Raw genomic sequence first — 18,446 nt, 5'->3', positions numbered from 1 at the left:
TATGTGTATGTATGTTATGAGATCATATGCATGTGTATATATACACATACCTATGTGTATGTATGTTATGAGATCATATGCATGTCAGGTAGAGCCTGACATTGTAGTAACTCAATAAGAAGCCCATTTCTCTGCACGCCACATACAAACCTAGGCAAGCTATTTACGTCACACCTCAGAGCTTGGTTCACTCATTGTGCCTAGCCCATTTTACAGACCTGAACAGTTAGCCACCTGGGAGTGTCTGAGTGAGGACAGAGCTGAGCCTGGGGACAGAACAGGCACAGGAGGGGGTCACTGCAGGGTGAAGCAGAGTGATGGCCACTTGGACCTGTGCTTGTGTTTACAGCCACTGCCTGCGAGAGAGAACCCTGCCACGGCGCTGTTTGGCTTTTATAAGTTGCTATTTTTCCATCAGCTTCTGCCTCACTTTTGTAGAGACTTGGGCAGTTGTGGGGGCAAGAGAGCAAGGAGAGTGGAAGATCATTGCCGCTTCTTCCTTGGAACTGCGAGAGTAAAGCAGCCTGAAGACCCCTCTACTCCGGACTCCACCAGGGTGCCCAAGGAGGAGGCGGGAGGGGAGGAGGAGTAGAGCCTGGGGGTGGCGAATTATGTGAAACCCAACACCGCACGGTTTGCCGTAGAAGAGCTGTTGTCTGCCCTGCCAGCTTGAAATAGAGGCGCAATAGTAGGCTTCCTGTGGGAGGATGGACAGACAGGCCTGTGGGTCCAGGAAGTGATGGGTCAGAAGGGAGTACCAGGGATGCCAACCAACCCAGAGAATGGCGGTAAAGAGGACATATGTGTCCCAGTCACAGACTGCCCACCCAGGGCTCCTCCCACTGAGCACATTCGGGGCTCCTCACTGGCTCCTACCGCCCAGCTGGACTTCAGTCCTGCCCCACACAGGCTGACCATCTAGGCTGAATGAGCTCTGGTACGACTGGAAGTAAGAAGTGAGACCACTGGGCCCTTGCCGCTCCCAAGAGCTTTTAATGAACAACCCACATCTAAGCACCCAATCACTTTCAGCCTCCAGCATGTAATTAATGATAGCGGGGAGGGACGGGGTGGAAGGGGCGGTGATGGCTGGCGCAGCATCTGCCCACTTCCTCTTGGAAGAGCCACAATTTCCTAGCTGGCCACTGGAGGGCGCCAGAAGGTCATGAAAAATGCTGTAAAATGTTCGCGTTGTGACCTCAGACTCCGAACCCTGCCTGAACACTCCAGAGTCCTCTCATGGTTCTCTACACCCTAAAAGCCACCCCTTCCCATCCCTGAAGATTCCTGGAGAGGGATGGCCCTGTGGTCTCCACCCTCCACTCTCCGCCACTGTAGCAAAGAGCAGGTCGCGTTCCAATGCAGACGGAGGAAGGTTGCCTGGAGACCCAGGAAAGGTACCATTGGGAAACATGGATTCCGATTCAGAGAGCGAAGTAGGGGATGCAGACAGGAAGTGAAAGATGGAGGTGCTGGCGTGGGAAGGCAGGGGGAAGCAGGAATGGGGGTGGGGGCATGCCAGCCCTTCCTGCCAGGATTCTGGACTAGGAGAGGCAGGGAGGAACCAGAGAAGAGGAAGGACAGACCCGTGGCAGTGTCATCATCAAGCACACACAAAGCCCGAGGCCACCTGGAATACACGGTCCTCACTCCCACCCACGGTGGCAAGGCTGTACCTGCTCACTTCCCTTATCTCTGTAGCAACAGAGCTTAGCTGTTTCTCGCTTTGGGGCTGGCTCTGGGGAACACAGCCTGCCCTTCCTGGCTCCTGCTGATGCCACAGCAACATGAAAAGATCCAGGCCAAGGACAGCCACCCAGAGTGGATCTCCAAGGCAAAACCTCTCACCCCCACCACTACCCTCCTTCCCACTGATGCTCAGGGAAACCTGTGTCCAGCTGATCAACTGGACGCAAAGGGACATGCTGTTCAAAAACACTCTGATAAGCGATCGAACTCTGCCCCCTCCACACACACACACACACACACACACACACACACACACACACACACACACCTCAGCCGGTCCCCAGGTTCTGTGAGTATGATGAGCAGCTTCTCTGAGACACACATACCCCCGGCGTCCTCACCCCCTGCTCCTCCACTCCACCATCACTCTGTCTCCAAAGAGGACATAGATGGCGTCTGTGAGGCCAGATTCAAGGACCTCCCCACAGAGTGCATTCAGTTCCACCAAAGGTAGGGCCTGGGGCATTGTCTTCTATAGAGAAACTCCTCAGATTCCCCTTCCCCACCCACTCTATTCCTAACCCCTCCTCCCTAAGGCCTCTGCTTCCTTCCCAGAACCCTCTTGACCCTTCTTACACTCCATGTTCCCCAATTTCTGGCTTTTACACGCCCCTCTTCAATGCCTGGATAGGAGGGCACACTAACCCACAAATACACAACCCTGCTTTCCTTCCGTTCCTTTCTTCCTTCCTCCTTCTTTCCTTCCCTCCTTTTTCCCTTTTGGTGTTTTGGGACAAGGTCCCATTATGTACCGTCGGGCTGGCCTGTAACTCACAGCAATCCTCCTGCTTCAGTATCCTATGTACTAGTATCATAGGCGTGAACCACCACAAATGGATTGCCCAACCATGTTTTTGTCATTCAGTTTCTTTTCCACAAAAACTAGCTCTCCCCACTGCATCAGTAAGAACCTGGTCACCCTGGGGCATAAATGGGGCCACAGCTTTGGGGCAGGCACACCTGGTCCTCTGGTTTCTAATCCCCAGATGTCATTTGTGAGGTGTGGGCCTGTGAGTTAGGCCACTCGGCAGCTTTTGGATCACCCCTGGAATACTGGAGCACGGCTGGTGTTTGTGTCCTTCACGGTTTGGGGGCCTCTGACAATGGTGGGTTGGCCCTGCTGCCAGCCCAGGACTCTTCCCCTGTAGCTCTAACTAGAGTCTGATAATTGTCCTTGAACCTCAGTGCTCCGCCCAGAGGGAGTCACCAGGCTATCCCCAAGCAGGGGCACAGCCTCCGGGGCCTCCAAGTTAGGTCTTTCCACAAACAAGGCCACCTTTATAGGAGGAGGCCACCTCCAAGTGGGGTCAGTCTCTCCTCCAGCCTGAACCCTCATTTGTGGTCACAGTGCTGCCCCCCCCCAAGGTCTCCCAGCCTGGAATCTCAGCAATGGTGCCACTCACCCTCTACTCCGGGATGACCAATATGCATGTATCTGTATTCCTGGATTCACCTCCCACCCCCTGTCTCTTTTTGTTTTTTCAAGACAGGGTTTCTCTGTAGCCCTGGCTGTCGTGGAACTCATTCTGTAGACTAGGCTGGCCCCAGAGAAACACCTGCCCCTGCCTCCTAAGTACTGGGATTAAAGGGGTGCCACCATCACCTGGCACCACACCCTGTCTCTAAAAAAAGGGGGGGGGGGTTAAAAGGGTTAGAAATATAACTCAGTAATAGAGGGCTTGCCTGTCATGCTCAAGGCCTCTCTAGCAGAAACACAGGAAAACAACAACAACAAAAACCCCACTAAAATAACACCATCATTTTAAGATGTCGTTGGCCCTGTATCAAGTCCCCCTGACTTAGGTACCTCACCCTCTCGACCGCACCCTCTGCTCTTACTGTAAATGCTCACTCTTGACAAGTCACCCAAGCCTCCTCCTCCTCCCCAACGCCCTTGCCCGCACTAATCTTGAAGGTGTTTGTGGGGAGCCGAAGGAACCCTAAGTGAATGTGTAAAGAGCAGATAAAGTCCTGAGTGAGCATGTGTGGTTGACGAGGCATGGCGATGTCGAGGACCAGCATTTTAAACCCATGGACATCTGGTAAAGCCTCCCTCTGGTTGGGTTCAGATGGCAAAGCCTCCCTCTGGTCAGGTTCAGATGGCAAAGCCTCCCTTTGGTCGGGTTCAGATGACAAAACCTCCCTCTGGCCCATGCATGAGGGTTCACAAACATCTGAGCAGTCTGTGCAAAGGACCAGCACGTGCAGCTTCCGCCTAATGTTTCCAGTCCAAGACCGCTCGCCCACAGGAACCACCTCCCAAGACTAGCTAACATGTTCCTGTGTGCTGTGCACAATGAATGTTCTGAGGGTCCCTGTTGTCACGGTGGTTGGTGGTGGCCTCCGTCTCGGCCAGCACAGCCCACCTGGCCCCAGCTTCTCTGTACATGGGCCTGTCCTCTCTCCAGCTTTCCAGACTCATGCGGTGCAGGCCATGGTAGACATCCATTCCCTGTACACCGGAAGGAGAGGGTATCCCATCCACCAGGCGCTGGACCAGGGCTTCAGAATCACACCTCAGTCTGTGCCCTCGGGGGCTTAGAATCTAAGGTCAATTAACAAAATAACAAGCATAGATAACAGTTAGAGTTTTTTAATTTTTAATTACTACTCTTACACATATAAGGTACGTGTGTATGCTGCACAAACATGTGTGTCCCAGCATGTTTGCCCCTGAGCACATGGAGAAGCCCGGATGTCAGATGGTGCTCTCTCCCTATTCCTTTAACACAGTCTTTCACTGAACAAAAAACCCACTACTCTGGCTAGGCTGACTGGTTAGCAAGCTCCCAGGATCCTCCTGTCTCAACCCCTCGATGCTGGGGTTACATGCACACGCGACCTCGCTCAACTTTTTAGGTAGGGCTTGGAATTTGAACTCAGCTCCTCATGCTTGCTCAGCAAGGGCTCTTACGCACTGAGCTGTTTCCTCAAGCCCGAGTTACAGTTTCAAAGAAGCGCATGATACGCGGGCAGCCATGCAGCTGAGAGTTCAACATCTTGATCCACAGGTAGCAGAAGGAGCATAAGAGCCATACTGGATGCAGCTTCGGCCTAAAAGACCTCAAAGGCTGCCCCCACAGTGACACACTTCCTCCAACAAAGCCACACCTCCTAACAGTGCCACTCCCTGTGGGTCAAGCATTCCAACACACGAATCTAAGGGGTCATTCCTATTCAGACCACCATAGCCACTGTCCTGTCTGGTCTGCAAGTGAACATCAAGTTCCATTATAAAGGCTGCTAACCATGCCCCCAGAACTTGCTACTCCGTCCACCTGAACCAATCCTCCCCTCCCCACACCCCCCCCCCACTTCACCCAGACAATTCTTGGTCACTTTTTGGACTCTCACTGTGGGACGTGCTATGTTTTGGAGCCCACTGTTGCGCTCCCCAGACCAGCCTGACCCACTTGCAAACTCTGAGCACCGTCCTCCGAGGTGCTTAGGCATTGTCCTGATCCAGCGGCTGCTGGCTCTTCCAGGTGCGGCCAATCTGCCCTGTAGGGGCTTCTGCTGTTTTGTTTTTAGTGGTTGCATTCGATCGCAGGGTTCTCAAGTGTGAACTTTGTAAATGGCAATGCCATGTTGTGTCAAAAGGTGGGAGCCTTCTGCCGGACCCAAAGTGTCACAGCAGGGACAAGTCACATGCCGCTTGCTGCCAAACTTAGCACCTGCACACAGTAGGTGCTCATTTACCATCCACTGAATTGAAAGAGTATTTGGGTTGACTTACCCCAAGGTGACTCTGAGGTCTCCTCCTCTGAATCTTCATGGCCTCAGGCTTCCTCCACCCCTCTCTGGCCCACCTTAAGGACCTGGACCCTGCCTGCCCTTTCCCTGACTAAGGGCCCCTACATAGGTCCTGCTCCAGCTGACCCAAATCAGCCAGGTCCCCTGAGCCATGCTCATTACTCCAAGTGCAGGATGTAGGGAGAACAGAGCCTGGGAAACTAGGAGGGAGGGAACAAGGGAGGGAGAGGGGAGGGAAGGAGAGGGCAGAGGCTGAGGGAGTCCGGACATCCTGTCCTGATGGCCAAGAGATGATCTTCCAGGCCCCATAAAAGCTGGAGCCACAGAGGCGGCTGTGCCCCACCCCCTAACCTATGTGCTGGAGTCTGAGAACCACTCAGATCAATATCATTCACTGGTAAGCGGTCTGCACAGCCTCTTTAACTGCCAAGTCTTCCTGAAGGCCCCCAAGCTGGTGGAGGAAGTTGGAGGGAGCAGAGGCCCAGCAAGACCCAGTAGCATGTGTTTCTTGGGGTGTACAGAGCCATAGTAAGTGGCAGATCACACTCATGGTATGGGGTTTCAGTCCATGGGCTGACCCTTCCTGGCAAATCATACCCATTCTGCAGATGAGGAAACTGAGGCCCAGGAAAGGAAGTGGGCTAGAACCAAATCCTGAGAACCCCAGGAGTCTTAGGCTGGGCTGGACTCTGGAGGCAGCTGGAGGCGGAGCTTGTCTCTGGCTAAGAGATTTCACAGGGTCTCACGACACCTTATCCACACTGCTTAGCTATGTGTATCTGTTTCAGCCTGAGCCTCATATCATGACTCTGAAGTTGGACCTGTGACCCCTGCACTGCACCTTTTTTTTTAATTGCCAATGAGGACAGGGGGCTGAACCCACCTCATTAGGGCTGACAGGGTCCAGGCTCTGTCCCATCACTTTGGTAATATCCAGTCTGCATCCAGCTTCTGCTAGACCTGACAACTCCCACAGCTGTGCCCGAAGTCATAGAGGGACCGCACCTCCAAAGGGCCTCATTCAGCCTCTGACCCAATGCCAGGGGTTGGAGTTCCCCAGCCCACCTCCAGCCTGACCTCCCTTGAAGTTCCCATTCTCAACCTGTGGGTCGCGACCATCAGAAAACATATTTCCCATGGCCTTAGGAATGAAGACATGGATATGTTTTGTGCAAATGTGTGCATGTCTGTATGTGTCTGTGTAGTCATGTAGTCATGTATGTGAGTCTGTATGTGCATTTCTACGCATGTAAATGTCTGTGCACATATTTGTGTGGGGGTAGCTGTACTATTGTCTGGGTGTGCATTATCTGTGGGGTGCATATGCACAGGCACACACTACACAGTTGGTCCCATGTCTCACCAATGTTGTTATGAATGGGCTATGCTGTTTTCTGGACTGTCAGAAACTGAGAACTACTGAAAATATTCCTTTGGAGAAAAGAAAGGGTGAAAATGAATCCACCTGCAATCTTAGCACTTGGAAGATAGAGGCAAGAAAATCACAAGTTCAAGGTCAGACTTAGCTACATAGCAAGTCCAAGGCTGACCTTGACTACATGAGACCTCGACTCATTAGATATAGATAGATAGATAGATAGATAGATAGATAGATAGATAGATAGATAGATAGATAGATAGATGACAGACAGACAGACAGGTGGTAGAAAAATGAAGTGCAGTAAGAAGACAGTGTTTGGTTTCACTGGTCATAAGGATCTATTCCACATATCTTGCAGGAGTATGGACACCTTGCCCTGCGATCGTGGCCTCAGGACTAGAGGGTGGGTACCAAGAGCCCTAACCCTAACCCATGGTGTTAGTTCCTCCCTTCTTGTGGAACTTGGTCCAAGGGATTCAGGAGAGGCACTGGGGTCCCTTCCATGTCTGGAATGTGTCAAGAATCCTAGCATCATGTCCACTGAAGAGGTGAGGAGTAGGAGAGTGGACTGCTGGGGTTCAGCAGAGTTGACTGAGGGCCTACTTGTTGTCAGAGTTTCTGTCCTTCTCAGTTCCCACAATCATTAAGTCCCAAAGAAATCACACAGAGGTCTAGATTAACTATAATCTGATTGGCCCATTAGCTCAGGCTTCTTATTAACTCTTATAACTTATATTAGCCCATTAATCTTGTCTATGCTAGCCACATGGCTTAGTACCTTTATCAACGGGGCAATCACATCTTGCTTCTTCTGTGTCAGGCTCACAACTGCGCAAGGAGCTTCCATTTTCCCAGAATTCTCCTGTTCTCATTGACCCACCTCTACTTCCTGCCCGGCTACTGGCCAACCAGAGTTTATTTAAAATATAATTGACAGAATATAGACATTTGTCTGACACAGCAGTGCAAGGGGACCCTACCTGCTGCACTCCCTACCCCCCTCCCCAGAGCAAAGGTCTTCAGAGTTCCTGGACTCTGTGTAGAGGAGATGTATGGAAAACAATCCTAATACCCAGGCTTGTCCCCAGGCTGTGAGTGGTCAGTGGAAAGTTTCTCCAGTCTTCTTCTGGGTTCTCATCCTGCCCTCCCTCCTCTTCTGGCTTCAGAAGGGGCTCCTTCAAAGAAGCCCCCAGGACTAGACCAGGGGCTGCAGGGGGCCTCTTTCCTGCCTCAGGATCCCAAGACTCTGTACTTTGGCTACAGAAAGAAAATCCTTCATCCCTGCAACTGCTTCTAACCTCCAAGACCTATTCCAGAAATCTGTAACCCCAGCCTGGAGATCTGCCATTCTTGCTGGCCCCTGGGTAGCATATCCGTGCAGAACAAACACACGGAATGCATGGGACTGCTCCGGCCTGGCATTGCGAGGCCCTCTGAGAGTTTGCAAGCCATAATGCTTGCTGGCCATCTCAGGGCTGATACCCCAAAGCCCATCTATCAAAAGCACAGAGCTATTACCACCTGCATCCTCTCTGCTGGGCACCCCAAAGCCCGCTGAAGTCTCAGAGCTTGGATGCTGCCAGCCTCTCTCAGTTGACAGTGTCCTGCTGCCTCTATTTCTAGCTTCCCACTTAAATTGTTATTTCTGCATAGCACATGGACCTCCTTCTCTTCCCCTTGTTACCTATCCATCTCATTCTTTGAAGAATCCAGCTAGAGATAGGAAACACTGTCCATGACCACTTGAGACTGACAACCTAGGACCCTAGGGTGGGACCCCATCAGGATTCAGTTAACCTGAGAACTGGGCATGAGGAGAGAGGAGGGATGCACTCTTCGCCTCTGTGCCCAGTCCCACCCCTTTGCCCTCTGCCCTCTCTTTGGTGGCCTTCTTGGTGGCTTCCAGAACTAGCCTCTGACCAACCCCCGCCCCGTAGTCAGAGTTTCTGGACCCCAAGGAAGTCTCGGACCTCAGGGACTCAGGGTCATCACATTCCTGGGCTTCTGGGTGGCAGCACAGGATGGCCTTTTGACCTCCTCCATTCCAAGCCCAAGAGCCCTGTTTTCTCCCTGGGAAGCCACCTTGACCACTTGACCACCTGCCTGTCATACCAGGACGACCTGTGCTGTGCCCATTACTCACCAGAGCTAGTCTCTCCTAGAGAGGCCTGCGCTAGGAAGGACCTAGAGGGAAGGTCTACAGCCTGGCTCTGCCACTTACCCCAGCATCATGCCTCACCCCGTGAGCCTCAGTCTTTTCATCTGTGGGATGGGCACGAAGACAGGTACACCTGCTTGACTGAGAAAATTCCCTTCTGTGTCTGCTGGTTCAGGCTCCAACCCTTTCAGAGAAGACAGGGTCACTCCCAGAGCCCTGGTTTCCTGGTGCATCCCTCAGGATGTGGGACAGGACACTTGGCAGGCAACAGGAATACAGGCGCACTACGTCCCCACCAGCTAGGTGCTGCCTCTCTGGAGGGCTGTCTCTCTTGTAGATAAGTGGTGTTTAGAGAATGGTCAGGGAGCCTGGGGTCCCTGAAACCCTCCTCAGGAACTGGGAGGTCAGAACCATTTCACCATGTTGTTAGGCCACTATTGGTCTTTTTGTTCGTTTTTTTTTTCCCAAAGAGACAGTCTCTTCCAAGGACCTGTCACAGCAGAAGGAGTGACAGACAACATCAGAGGCCAGAGCCTTCAAACCATGCCAAACAACACTACCTAATGCTTACTTTAGAAAATGTCCTTCATTTCCACACTCAGTATGTCATTTTAGTATTGTTATACGCGTGGATCTGTATTTCTGAAGTGTTCTGTTTTAACTTCTACTGTGTAAAAATCAAAAGGTATAATGAGTCTGTACAAAAGCTCTCTGGGGTCCTCAGTCATGTTGAAGAGTGTCAAGAAGTTTCATCACCCACAAGTGTGTCAAGGCTGCCCCCAAAGCCCCACCACTGGGCTGTACTGAAGGTGGCCATGCTTGCTCAGATCAGCTGACTGAGCTTCTGGTCAGGACTGCGACAGCTCCGTGGAGCAGAGAGCTGGGTGCCAGGAAGCTTTTCTCCTCCAAGAAGCTCTCCATGCCCACAGTGCTCAGTACATCTGGGGAGCACCACCCACAATTCCTGACTTCAATGAGCTCACACAGTATCAGTGGGCTACAGGTGTCCTGCCTGGTGGCTTCTGCTCACTCCTCTCAGAAGCCACAGCCCTCCAGGATGGCCCATCCGCCATCCTGTGGTTTCAGAAGGCCCCTAAGGCATTTGTGTCGCCCAGAGTTCCAAGCTCAAGCAGGCTCTCTCAGAGCCAATGAGGATTTGTGTAGGTTCTGGCTTAGAGCATCCTGAGAAGAAAGCTCCCTTCTCAGGGGAATGGTCAAGCTGGCGGATGAAAGCCTGGAGGGGCCTCACACCTGGACAAGATGGGGACAAAGTTCCCATTTTGGCCTTTTGAGCTCCCGGACCCAGCTCTGCCTGTGCTCCACAGCCACCCTGGTCAATCAACTCCTTGTTTTATTCTTTGAACTTCTTTTCAGCTGGGAGTCCAGACGAATAACAGTTCGGATGAACAGGATGAGGGGTGGGGGCCACTGCTTGGGCTCCCAGAAGCATCACTGAAGACCCTCACCTCTGGTGCTCAGGAAAGACCCCTCTTGCCCAGTGAAGACCCAGTCAAGCCCAAACACAGCTAGACCACAGCCCGGGTTCGTGTTTCACGGTATCATTTATAAAGCCATACAATGATTGTAAGAGACAAGCGGCTGTACAGAGGGGGTAGCTTTTGTGTAATACATTCATATCCAGAACACTTGCCATACAATAGGGTTTATACAAGGTGGCGGAGGCTATAGGCACAATGATACAAAATATAAAGTATATTTCCATCTATAAATACACAGCAGAGGGCTGGGGTGGGGGGGGGCAGAAGATGGACTCTGGGTATGGGTCTCCCAGAAGAGGGCCTGGGGGGCAGGGTTGAGATAACAGTATATAAGGAACTTCTTACATTTGTTTTGAATGAAAGAAGGGAAGAAAGAAAATGGGGAGATACCATATGCACACCCCAACGTGCTCACACACATACGAGCCAGATGTGGGTTCATAGGGAGGACTGGGTTGTGAACACTGACGAGGAGACGCATGAGTGTGTCGCACTTCCATGGCCTTGCTGCCGTGAGGGGCCCAGGCATGGAAACCAACTGAGATCCTCCAACTTTTCAGCCCTTTGAGGAGACAGGAGACAGCAAGGAAGAGGCCTGCAGAGCCTTATCCCATGTGGCTATCCCCTCCATTGCCAGCACTAAAACACTACTTAATCCGTGGACCATCAGGCCTCACCTCCTGGTTCTTCTCACTACTGGGTCGCACTGAACTTGACATCCCTCCATCTACCACCTCCACCTCCCACTCGAAGCTCTCTAAAGAGAGCAAACCATGCACACACATCCACACCTGCGCACACACACGCACACACATCCTGTCACCACTGACCATGGAAACACCCATCTCGAGATCTTCTGCCAAGGCCTATGTGCAGAGGTGGCCCTAGCTTTGGGTCCAAGCTCTTCAAGGACCCAAGGCATAGAGGCAAGAGAGGGCTGGTTCCCTTGGATGGATCTCCCCAAGATCTGAAGCTGGGGAAAGAGAGCCAGAAACCCTGGGAGGTAGGACGGAGAAGAAATCCAGAGCAGGACAGATGTTGTTCACTGACTTGTCTCTCCCGCATTTCCCAGACAGCACAAGGAACCTGTTTCATCCCTATTCAGGCCTGGTGCAGGGTCTCTCCCTCTCCTGACAGCCCCTTTCTAGAGGGGCTCACCACCACAGTGTCCTCCCTACACTACGAGACAGGTATCTCCAGGGACTCTCCAAAGCCAGGGTTTACCAGAAATTCTGGCAATCATGTCCAAAACTATCTAAGCTGCCAGGGAACGTCTGTTCCAAACCTCAAATGTGAATTTGTTCCTCAGACAAAGCTGGACAAGGGAGCCAGGGGTCCACAGTAGCACAACAGAGATTTCAGTATCCAATTATTAGTTTTTCCCAGCCTTCCCTTAGGGACCGCCTATCTACTGTATTCTAGCCCAGCTCTTCACCCCTGTCCCCCAGAACTATGGGGGCCTTCCCTTCCCCCAAACCTGGCTCAATCGGTGTCCCTCTCTGTCAGCTCACCTCCAGATAATCCGGGAGGTTGAGGCCACAGGCCAACCTCAGCAATCTTCTGAGTTGCCAGAGGCAGTATGGACCTGGGCTGTAGCTGAGGGGTCTCGCTGCCAGGTCCATCTTCCTTACCCCTCCTTCACTCACGGTTAAGAGCAGACAGCACTCTCCCTGCTAACATACAGACTCAACTACACAGAAGAACAAAACAGATCACTCACAAAAAAACGATGGGTAAAGAAGCATTCGTGTTTAAAGGAAATCTTTGGCAAGAATAGATTGCATATGGAGGGGTGAGAGTGCATGTGGTCTGTGTGTGTATGCACGTGTGTGCGCCTGTGTGTGCGTGCATGAATGTGCAAGACCCACCTGTGAGAATCACAGTGAGGAAGAGGGCAGACTACAGTGCGGTTCCCAGTGTAAGAACTGAGGCCCCTTCTCCGACGTCCTTCCAAAAAAGCCAAACTCAGGTGTCCAATCCTACAGGCATGCTGGGAAGGAGGCATCCACTTCCCAGCATCCACCTTGGTCCTTCACATGACTCACACATGGCTTGAGAAGGTGACACCTCGTGTGAAGGTTGAGCCCAGACTCGAGGCTGACTGGGGGATGGCCTAAGGCAGGGTGCAGAGGCTCTGATGTTCCTCAAAGGCTCGCGTGAACATTCCAGCCAGGAGAAGCCTCCTCGGGCTGTGCAGCAGGATGAGGGTATTTACAAAGAAGGGGATGAGGAAATTTTTCTTCTAACCTGGGAAGAAGTGGGGTTCATTTGAGGAATGAAGAAAGTGGTAATCGAGACATTAGCGTTGACTATCTCAGAGGGAAGGACACTTTAGAAGGACTTTGATCACTAAGCCCATTTATTCTTTGGGAAGCGGGACCCAAAGAGACCTCTACCCATGATTCCACTCTTCTCTCCAACTCCTCTAAACAACGCCCATACAGTCAAAGCTCCCCGGAGGGGAAAAAAATCTAAGAAATGCACACTGCACAGCCATACACCTGCATCCCAAACACATGCTGGCTCAGACCTGGGGCGATGGATGCAGCCATCCTCACATCCAGGATGCAGGCAGCTGGGCTACTGCTTGCCAAAACTAAGCAGCCAGAGTGTGTTAACCTCCAAGTCCCCAGACTGAGCCTAGGGAGGCCAAGACCAAGGTCAAGGTCAAGGCCAGACCTGAGCTGTTTGGGACAAAGACACCTGCAGTTCAGGCTCTACTTACAGATTAGAAAAGAAAAGGAAACAGGTTGTGGCCAGGGACAATAAAGCAATATGGGAAAAAACAATAAATATTTCTTGTCAATTTACCTATTCTTTTTTTAACCTTTTCTTATATTTTTATTAGCTTACAGATTCTATCAGTATGTCTCATGTATATATTATATATATTTATATATCAGTACAATACCACCCCTAGGGACCTCCTTGGGTTTAAATGAAGGTCTGAGTGGTGACAGGGGCCTTCCCAACCCCACAAATGGACCATAGGACCTTTGGCCTAAATTCATACATTCTTCCTCTGTCCCACAGGCAACATGGTTCTGCTGGGGAGACTGAGGCAGAAGGGGAACAGGGAAGCTTTGGCATTGTAGGAGGACCACGTGGTTCCCCAGCAGCATCCCCAGAGGTGCTCTGATGTCACCCTGAGCAGCCCAGCCAGAAAGGGATCCGCAACCGTCAAACCCCAAAACACAGAGAGGAAAACGGGGGCTCCAGACCTCCCAGGTGCCCTGGGCAGGATTTTGGGGAGCAGGCTCCTGGGATAAGCCAACATAAGGACTATGTAGGACAGGGTAGGTCAGAAAGGCACAGCTCCTGTTCCCCAGTAGGCCTCAAGCAGGTGAGCAAGGACAAAGCTAGTGCTGGCACTCCCAGCCCAGGAATCGGGCTGTAAGAAGGGAATAAGGCAGAGTTTTGGATACCATCAGTGCGCATGCCCAACCGACACTGGACACTGTCAGTGTGCATGTACAACTCTCTGCAAGCCAAGGAAAGACGCCACCCTTCCCCAATGGCTATCTTTCCCAAGACCGTGGGCATCGCTTCTTCCTCCAGCCCAGCTTCAGTCTCGGAGACAGAGCAAGGCTAATGCAGCAGGTGGGCTTTGCCCTCTGTACCAGGGTCGCTACTGGGGACAGGCTGAAGGGCCCCAGGGCCACTAGAGGGCAGTCGTAGGAACAGAGAGAGGACTCGGCTAAGCTCCTTCAGGAGACAGCTTGTTTCTGCCCTGGCACCATGCCACCCCATATCCCTAGCCTTCTTTGGTCAGTGTGTATCACAAGGGTCACAGACAAGCAGAGCTGTTTGTAATTCGAGTGGATAGAGGCAGGTATCGATCAGTGATCAGTGCACGGGGAGAGGGGGTGCATTTTACACCCTGCAACAAGAAGTCAGAGCAAGCACAGACCATGGGTGCCTCAGGTGAGCAAAATATAAAAAAAGTGTCACCGCTTGATGTCACACGCTGGTCACTGGGTTTAGCAACCTTACCTCCAGAGAAGTAGGTTCAGCTTCTTCTCTCAAGACAGGAGGGTAGGGAGAACAAGCTTTGTCACTGCTCTGTGAAATCTGGTCCCCCGCCACCACCAAAAGAGGCCTGTGTGTTCCCTGTGGGGGCTCAATTCTCTCAGAGGAAGAGGGGAGCCAGGGCCCCCAGCTAGCTGGGGAGGCTTTGGGAGGCGTGGCTTCCATCTGTACAGGGGATTCTGAGTTTTTCTCTTCCATCTTGGCTTTCTCCCTTTCCCCTCCCCTCCACCATTCACGCCCCTCCCCTCCACCATTCACGCCCCTCCCCTCCACCATTCACGTCCCTCTCCCGGTGTTGTACTTCCTTCTAGCCTTCTCCACAGTCAACCCAAAAGTCCTCTTTCTGGATTTAAGGTGGTCAGGATTCACAGGTCCCCTCTCCCACACACCCCATCCCCAGTGCCCCAGCCTTGGGCAAGGACTCCAGGATTCATCTCTTCTGGCCAGCACTTAGCATGACCTTGGAGACGAAGTTGACGATGGCAGAAGCAGGCTGGTTGGGGTCAAGCTCTGCAAAGAGGTGGCAAGCGTTGTCCGTGGTACTGCCCTGCTTCCGGGCCACAAAGCCGAAGAGCCTACAGGGGGTAGGAGAGGGGGCCTAGGTAAGGAGTCCAGGCTCTGGAGGGCAACCCAGGCTGGAAAGCCTGCTTTGGGCCAGCCCGGCTTCCCCACCCCCCATGCCTCTCCAAGCATCTAGAACTGGGGCTAGCTCTTAAAGCCAAGTCCTGAGACAGTGTTTGCTTTGTTTCAGGGAAGGTGGCATTCCCCTAGGGAGAGGGGGCGGGAGCTGAGCTGGGTACAAGTGACAAGATGGTTAGAAAGGGTGCAAGGAAGAAACCAAGCCAAGCTTCCTGGGTTCTTCCTCAGCCCCACCCCAGTCTGAGGGTTCCTATGGGATACATCTCCCAGGTGGTCAGGGACAAACATAAGCAGGTTCCCATCTCCCCTACTCTACCTCTCTCTCTCTCTCTCTCTCTCTCTCTCTCTCTCTCTCTCTCTCTCTCTAACACACACACACACACACACACACACACACACACACACACACACATACATACACACTCCTAGCTAGCTCTGGGAGCTGGGAAGCCCTGAAAATAGGAGGGGTAAGGAACCCCACACCTGTCCCCTGCTCCCCCAACACCAATGGGACTGACCCAGCATTCTCTCGCTCTCTGCAAAACAGGGTTAAAAGTATGAGAGCAGGAAACAGAATGTGAGCTCAGGGCCCCTCCCAGCCGGCGTGTTGCTAATTAGAGCGAGATGGGGAAATCGGGACAGCTGGAAATGCCGATGGAAACCCCTCGGCCGGGTATGCATGGCACCCACAGCTAAAATTAGCCAGGCTGGCCTCTGCCTGCCCGTGTGTGTCTGTGCACGCATACACAAACATGCCCTGTTCAAACCTACGCAAGAGACACACAGTAAATGCATATCCACATAGCACACACATGATGAAGAAACCACACACACACAAACACAGAGCCCTGTTTGTCAAACAGCTTGACTCTCTCTACTCTGTGGTAGGACCCAAAGGCCCACGATAATGACCGGATGAGTCAGGGCACTTCCCTTTCCAGGTTGACTGTGTCTGTGGAATGGCATGTGTGACCAAGGCAGGGTAAAGGACATCTCTGAGTGCCCAGAATAGAAGCACACAGGCCTATCTCCCTCCCTGCGTCGCTAGGACAGAGTCCCAGCCAACTGGGCCTGCTCTGAACGTTGCCATCTGATCCACCGGCAAACTCTGGTTTGTCTGATGTCTGGCAGTAGCGTGAAGAGATTCAGTAGCATAAAGAGGCACAAGAATGTGAGGTGCCTTTTGATCCTATGAAGGTTACAGAAGGCCGAGGCATCCTCCCTCCTACACAGCCCCTCTGGAGTCCCCTGTTGATAAGGATTAGATTCCCAAGCAAGGTGCTCTTTCTTTGGCCCACTCCAGACACTTGTGGCCTCCATTCCTTCCTTCAGCAACTGTTCGCAACTGACAGACCCACCCTGTCCTTGGGAGCCTGCGGTCTGAGAGTCGCACAACCCCTTCCTCTGAGGTTGCCTCCCCTACCCCTAAACCCATTTCTATCTAGCCAAAATGCACCTGTCACTTAAGCCCATTCTTAAGTATTCTTTCTTCACACAAAGCCTTCCAACTCCATGCCTCGACACATGTCTCTGTTAGCAACAAGATATGGGCCATTTTCCCTTTATCCTGATCTCAGAGACCTTGGTATACAGGTCCTCATCAGACCCTGGCCTAGAGCCTGTCCCCGTCCCTGTCCCTGACTTCCCCACAGAGTTCAGGGGTCAACCAGCTCGGTGCAGGGGAAGCCACACTTACTTAGCAGGGGCGCCTCCCTCTGTCTTCATCCACCTATGGAAAAAAATGCTTACAGTAAGCCAATGTGTCTCTTTCAGGAGCTCTGCCAGGGGAAGGCAGAGGAGACCCCATTTCATGAGACACATCCCTAAGATCACACACAGGATAATCCAAATGGAGAGGATACTGCAGCCCACCTCCCGTGTAGGGAGGAGACACAACAGAATGAAGTCTGTGGAAGGTCCACAGGTCTGGGGAGGAGACTAGAGTGGCTGTCAACATAATGGTTCTCAGTGCACAGGACAAACCATCGCTGCGGCTGAGACAAGAATACACCAGCACACAACACATACATACTTCAGGGGAGAGGAAGGAGAAGCCTATAAGATACTTATTTTCGCTCTCCCTTTCCATCTTCCTCTCGGAGAGGCAGCTTCTGTGTCTCTCTGTCTCTCTCTCTCTCTCTCTCTCTCTGCCTCCCTGCTCTTCTTCCCTTCTCCTTTTCCCCTCCAAAACCCACTAAATAAATATCCAACCTCACTCTGGAAAAAAAAAGATACTTACTTTCTTTCTTGTGGATCCAGGTCACAGAAGGTGACAGTATTGAGGGGGTAGTGCCGTCTAAAGAAGAGCCTGTGACAAAGATATCAGAGGGCCAGAGTGAGCATGGGAGTAACTGCTTATTCACACCTGCCACCACCTGCAGGGCAGGCCACCTTCCCATCACTGTGCCTATCGTGGGTTCATAAGCCTCTCCTTATGAATAAGATGGCCTGAGAGCCTCATACCAGGGACAAACAGATGCACCATAGAACTGGCACTGAGAAATGATAAACGGGGAACTGTGGAAGAGGAAGGAAATGGGCTGAGAGCAGAGATCACCGTGTGAAAGCCTCTACCCTTCAAATCAAGGACCTTTCTTCATCAATATTCTACATGCTCAAAGCAGGCCACTTCTTTAGAAGTATGGATAGATGAGTGGATGATGTTGGATAGAGGGATGCATACATGCTTGCACAATGGATGGATGGTTTGGTGAATGAACAGATGTATACATGGATGGATGCAAGAGTAGATAAGTTGGTGATTGAATGGATAGGTGGATGGTTGGTTAGGTGGGTGGGTAGATGGATGAACAAGTGGGTGGGTGGGTGGAGGATGGATGGATTCACTTTAGATGCACAGCGCACAAACAGGCAATAGGTACAGGGATCGTCAGAGCATGTGTATGTGGATAAATGAAGGTTGGAGGAAAAGATGGGCAGGCAGGCTTACTTTCTCTGATTGTCAGTCAGTGTGATTCCTTGGGCAGAGACCTTGAAGTGAACAATGGTGGCAGCTGGTGTGGGGTCAGCAGCCAAAGTCTCAGATGTGGCTTTGGAAATGGCCTGTGGCCCCGTGAGTGACTCCATATCCACAGAATTGATGAAGAGCACATTGCAAGCTGGAAGAAATGGAACCAAGGAGGAGTCACGGGGGCTGGAGTATGCAATGGGCAATCCCTCAGGAGCCACGGGGGCTGGAGTATGCAATGGGCAATCCCTCAGGAGCCACGGGGGCTGG

The 18,446-nt window shown here is 52.1% G+C and overlaps 1 protein-coding gene across 10 annotated transcripts in view; it reads right to left on the bottom strand.

The window, feature by feature from the left end:
• Positions 1-10,590: 10,590 nt before the first annotated feature.
• The window catches only part of Tns1 (tensin 1), a 230,526-nt gene continuing 222,670 nt past the window's right edge, over positions 10,591-18,446 (bottom strand). For all 10 annotated transcript variants that reach the window (XM_026786501.1, XM_026786500.1, XM_013351702.2 and 7 more), the window contains 4 exons: positions 18,159-18,327; positions 17,448-17,516; positions 16,905-16,937; positions 10,591-15,144 (listed from right to left, as the gene is read on the bottom strand). In XM_026786501.1, coding sequence (XP_026642302.1) covers positions 15,000-15,144; positions 16,905-16,937; positions 17,448-17,516; positions 18,159-18,327 — 416 coding nt within the window. In that variant the 3' untranslated portion in view covers positions 10,591-14,999. The remainder of the gene's footprint in view (positions 15,145-16,904; positions 16,938-17,447; positions 17,517-18,158; positions 18,328-18,446) is intronic.

The sequence above is a fragment of the Microtus ochrogaster genome, linkage group LG4, assembly GCF_000317375.1.
Source record: "Microtus ochrogaster isolate Prairie Vole_2 linkage group LG4, MicOch1.0, whole genome shotgun sequence".
Lineage (NCBI taxonomy): Eukaryota > Metazoa > Chordata > Mammalia > Rodentia > Cricetidae > Microtus > Microtus ochrogaster.
This window is presented reverse-complemented; position numbering and strand designations above follow the sequence as displayed.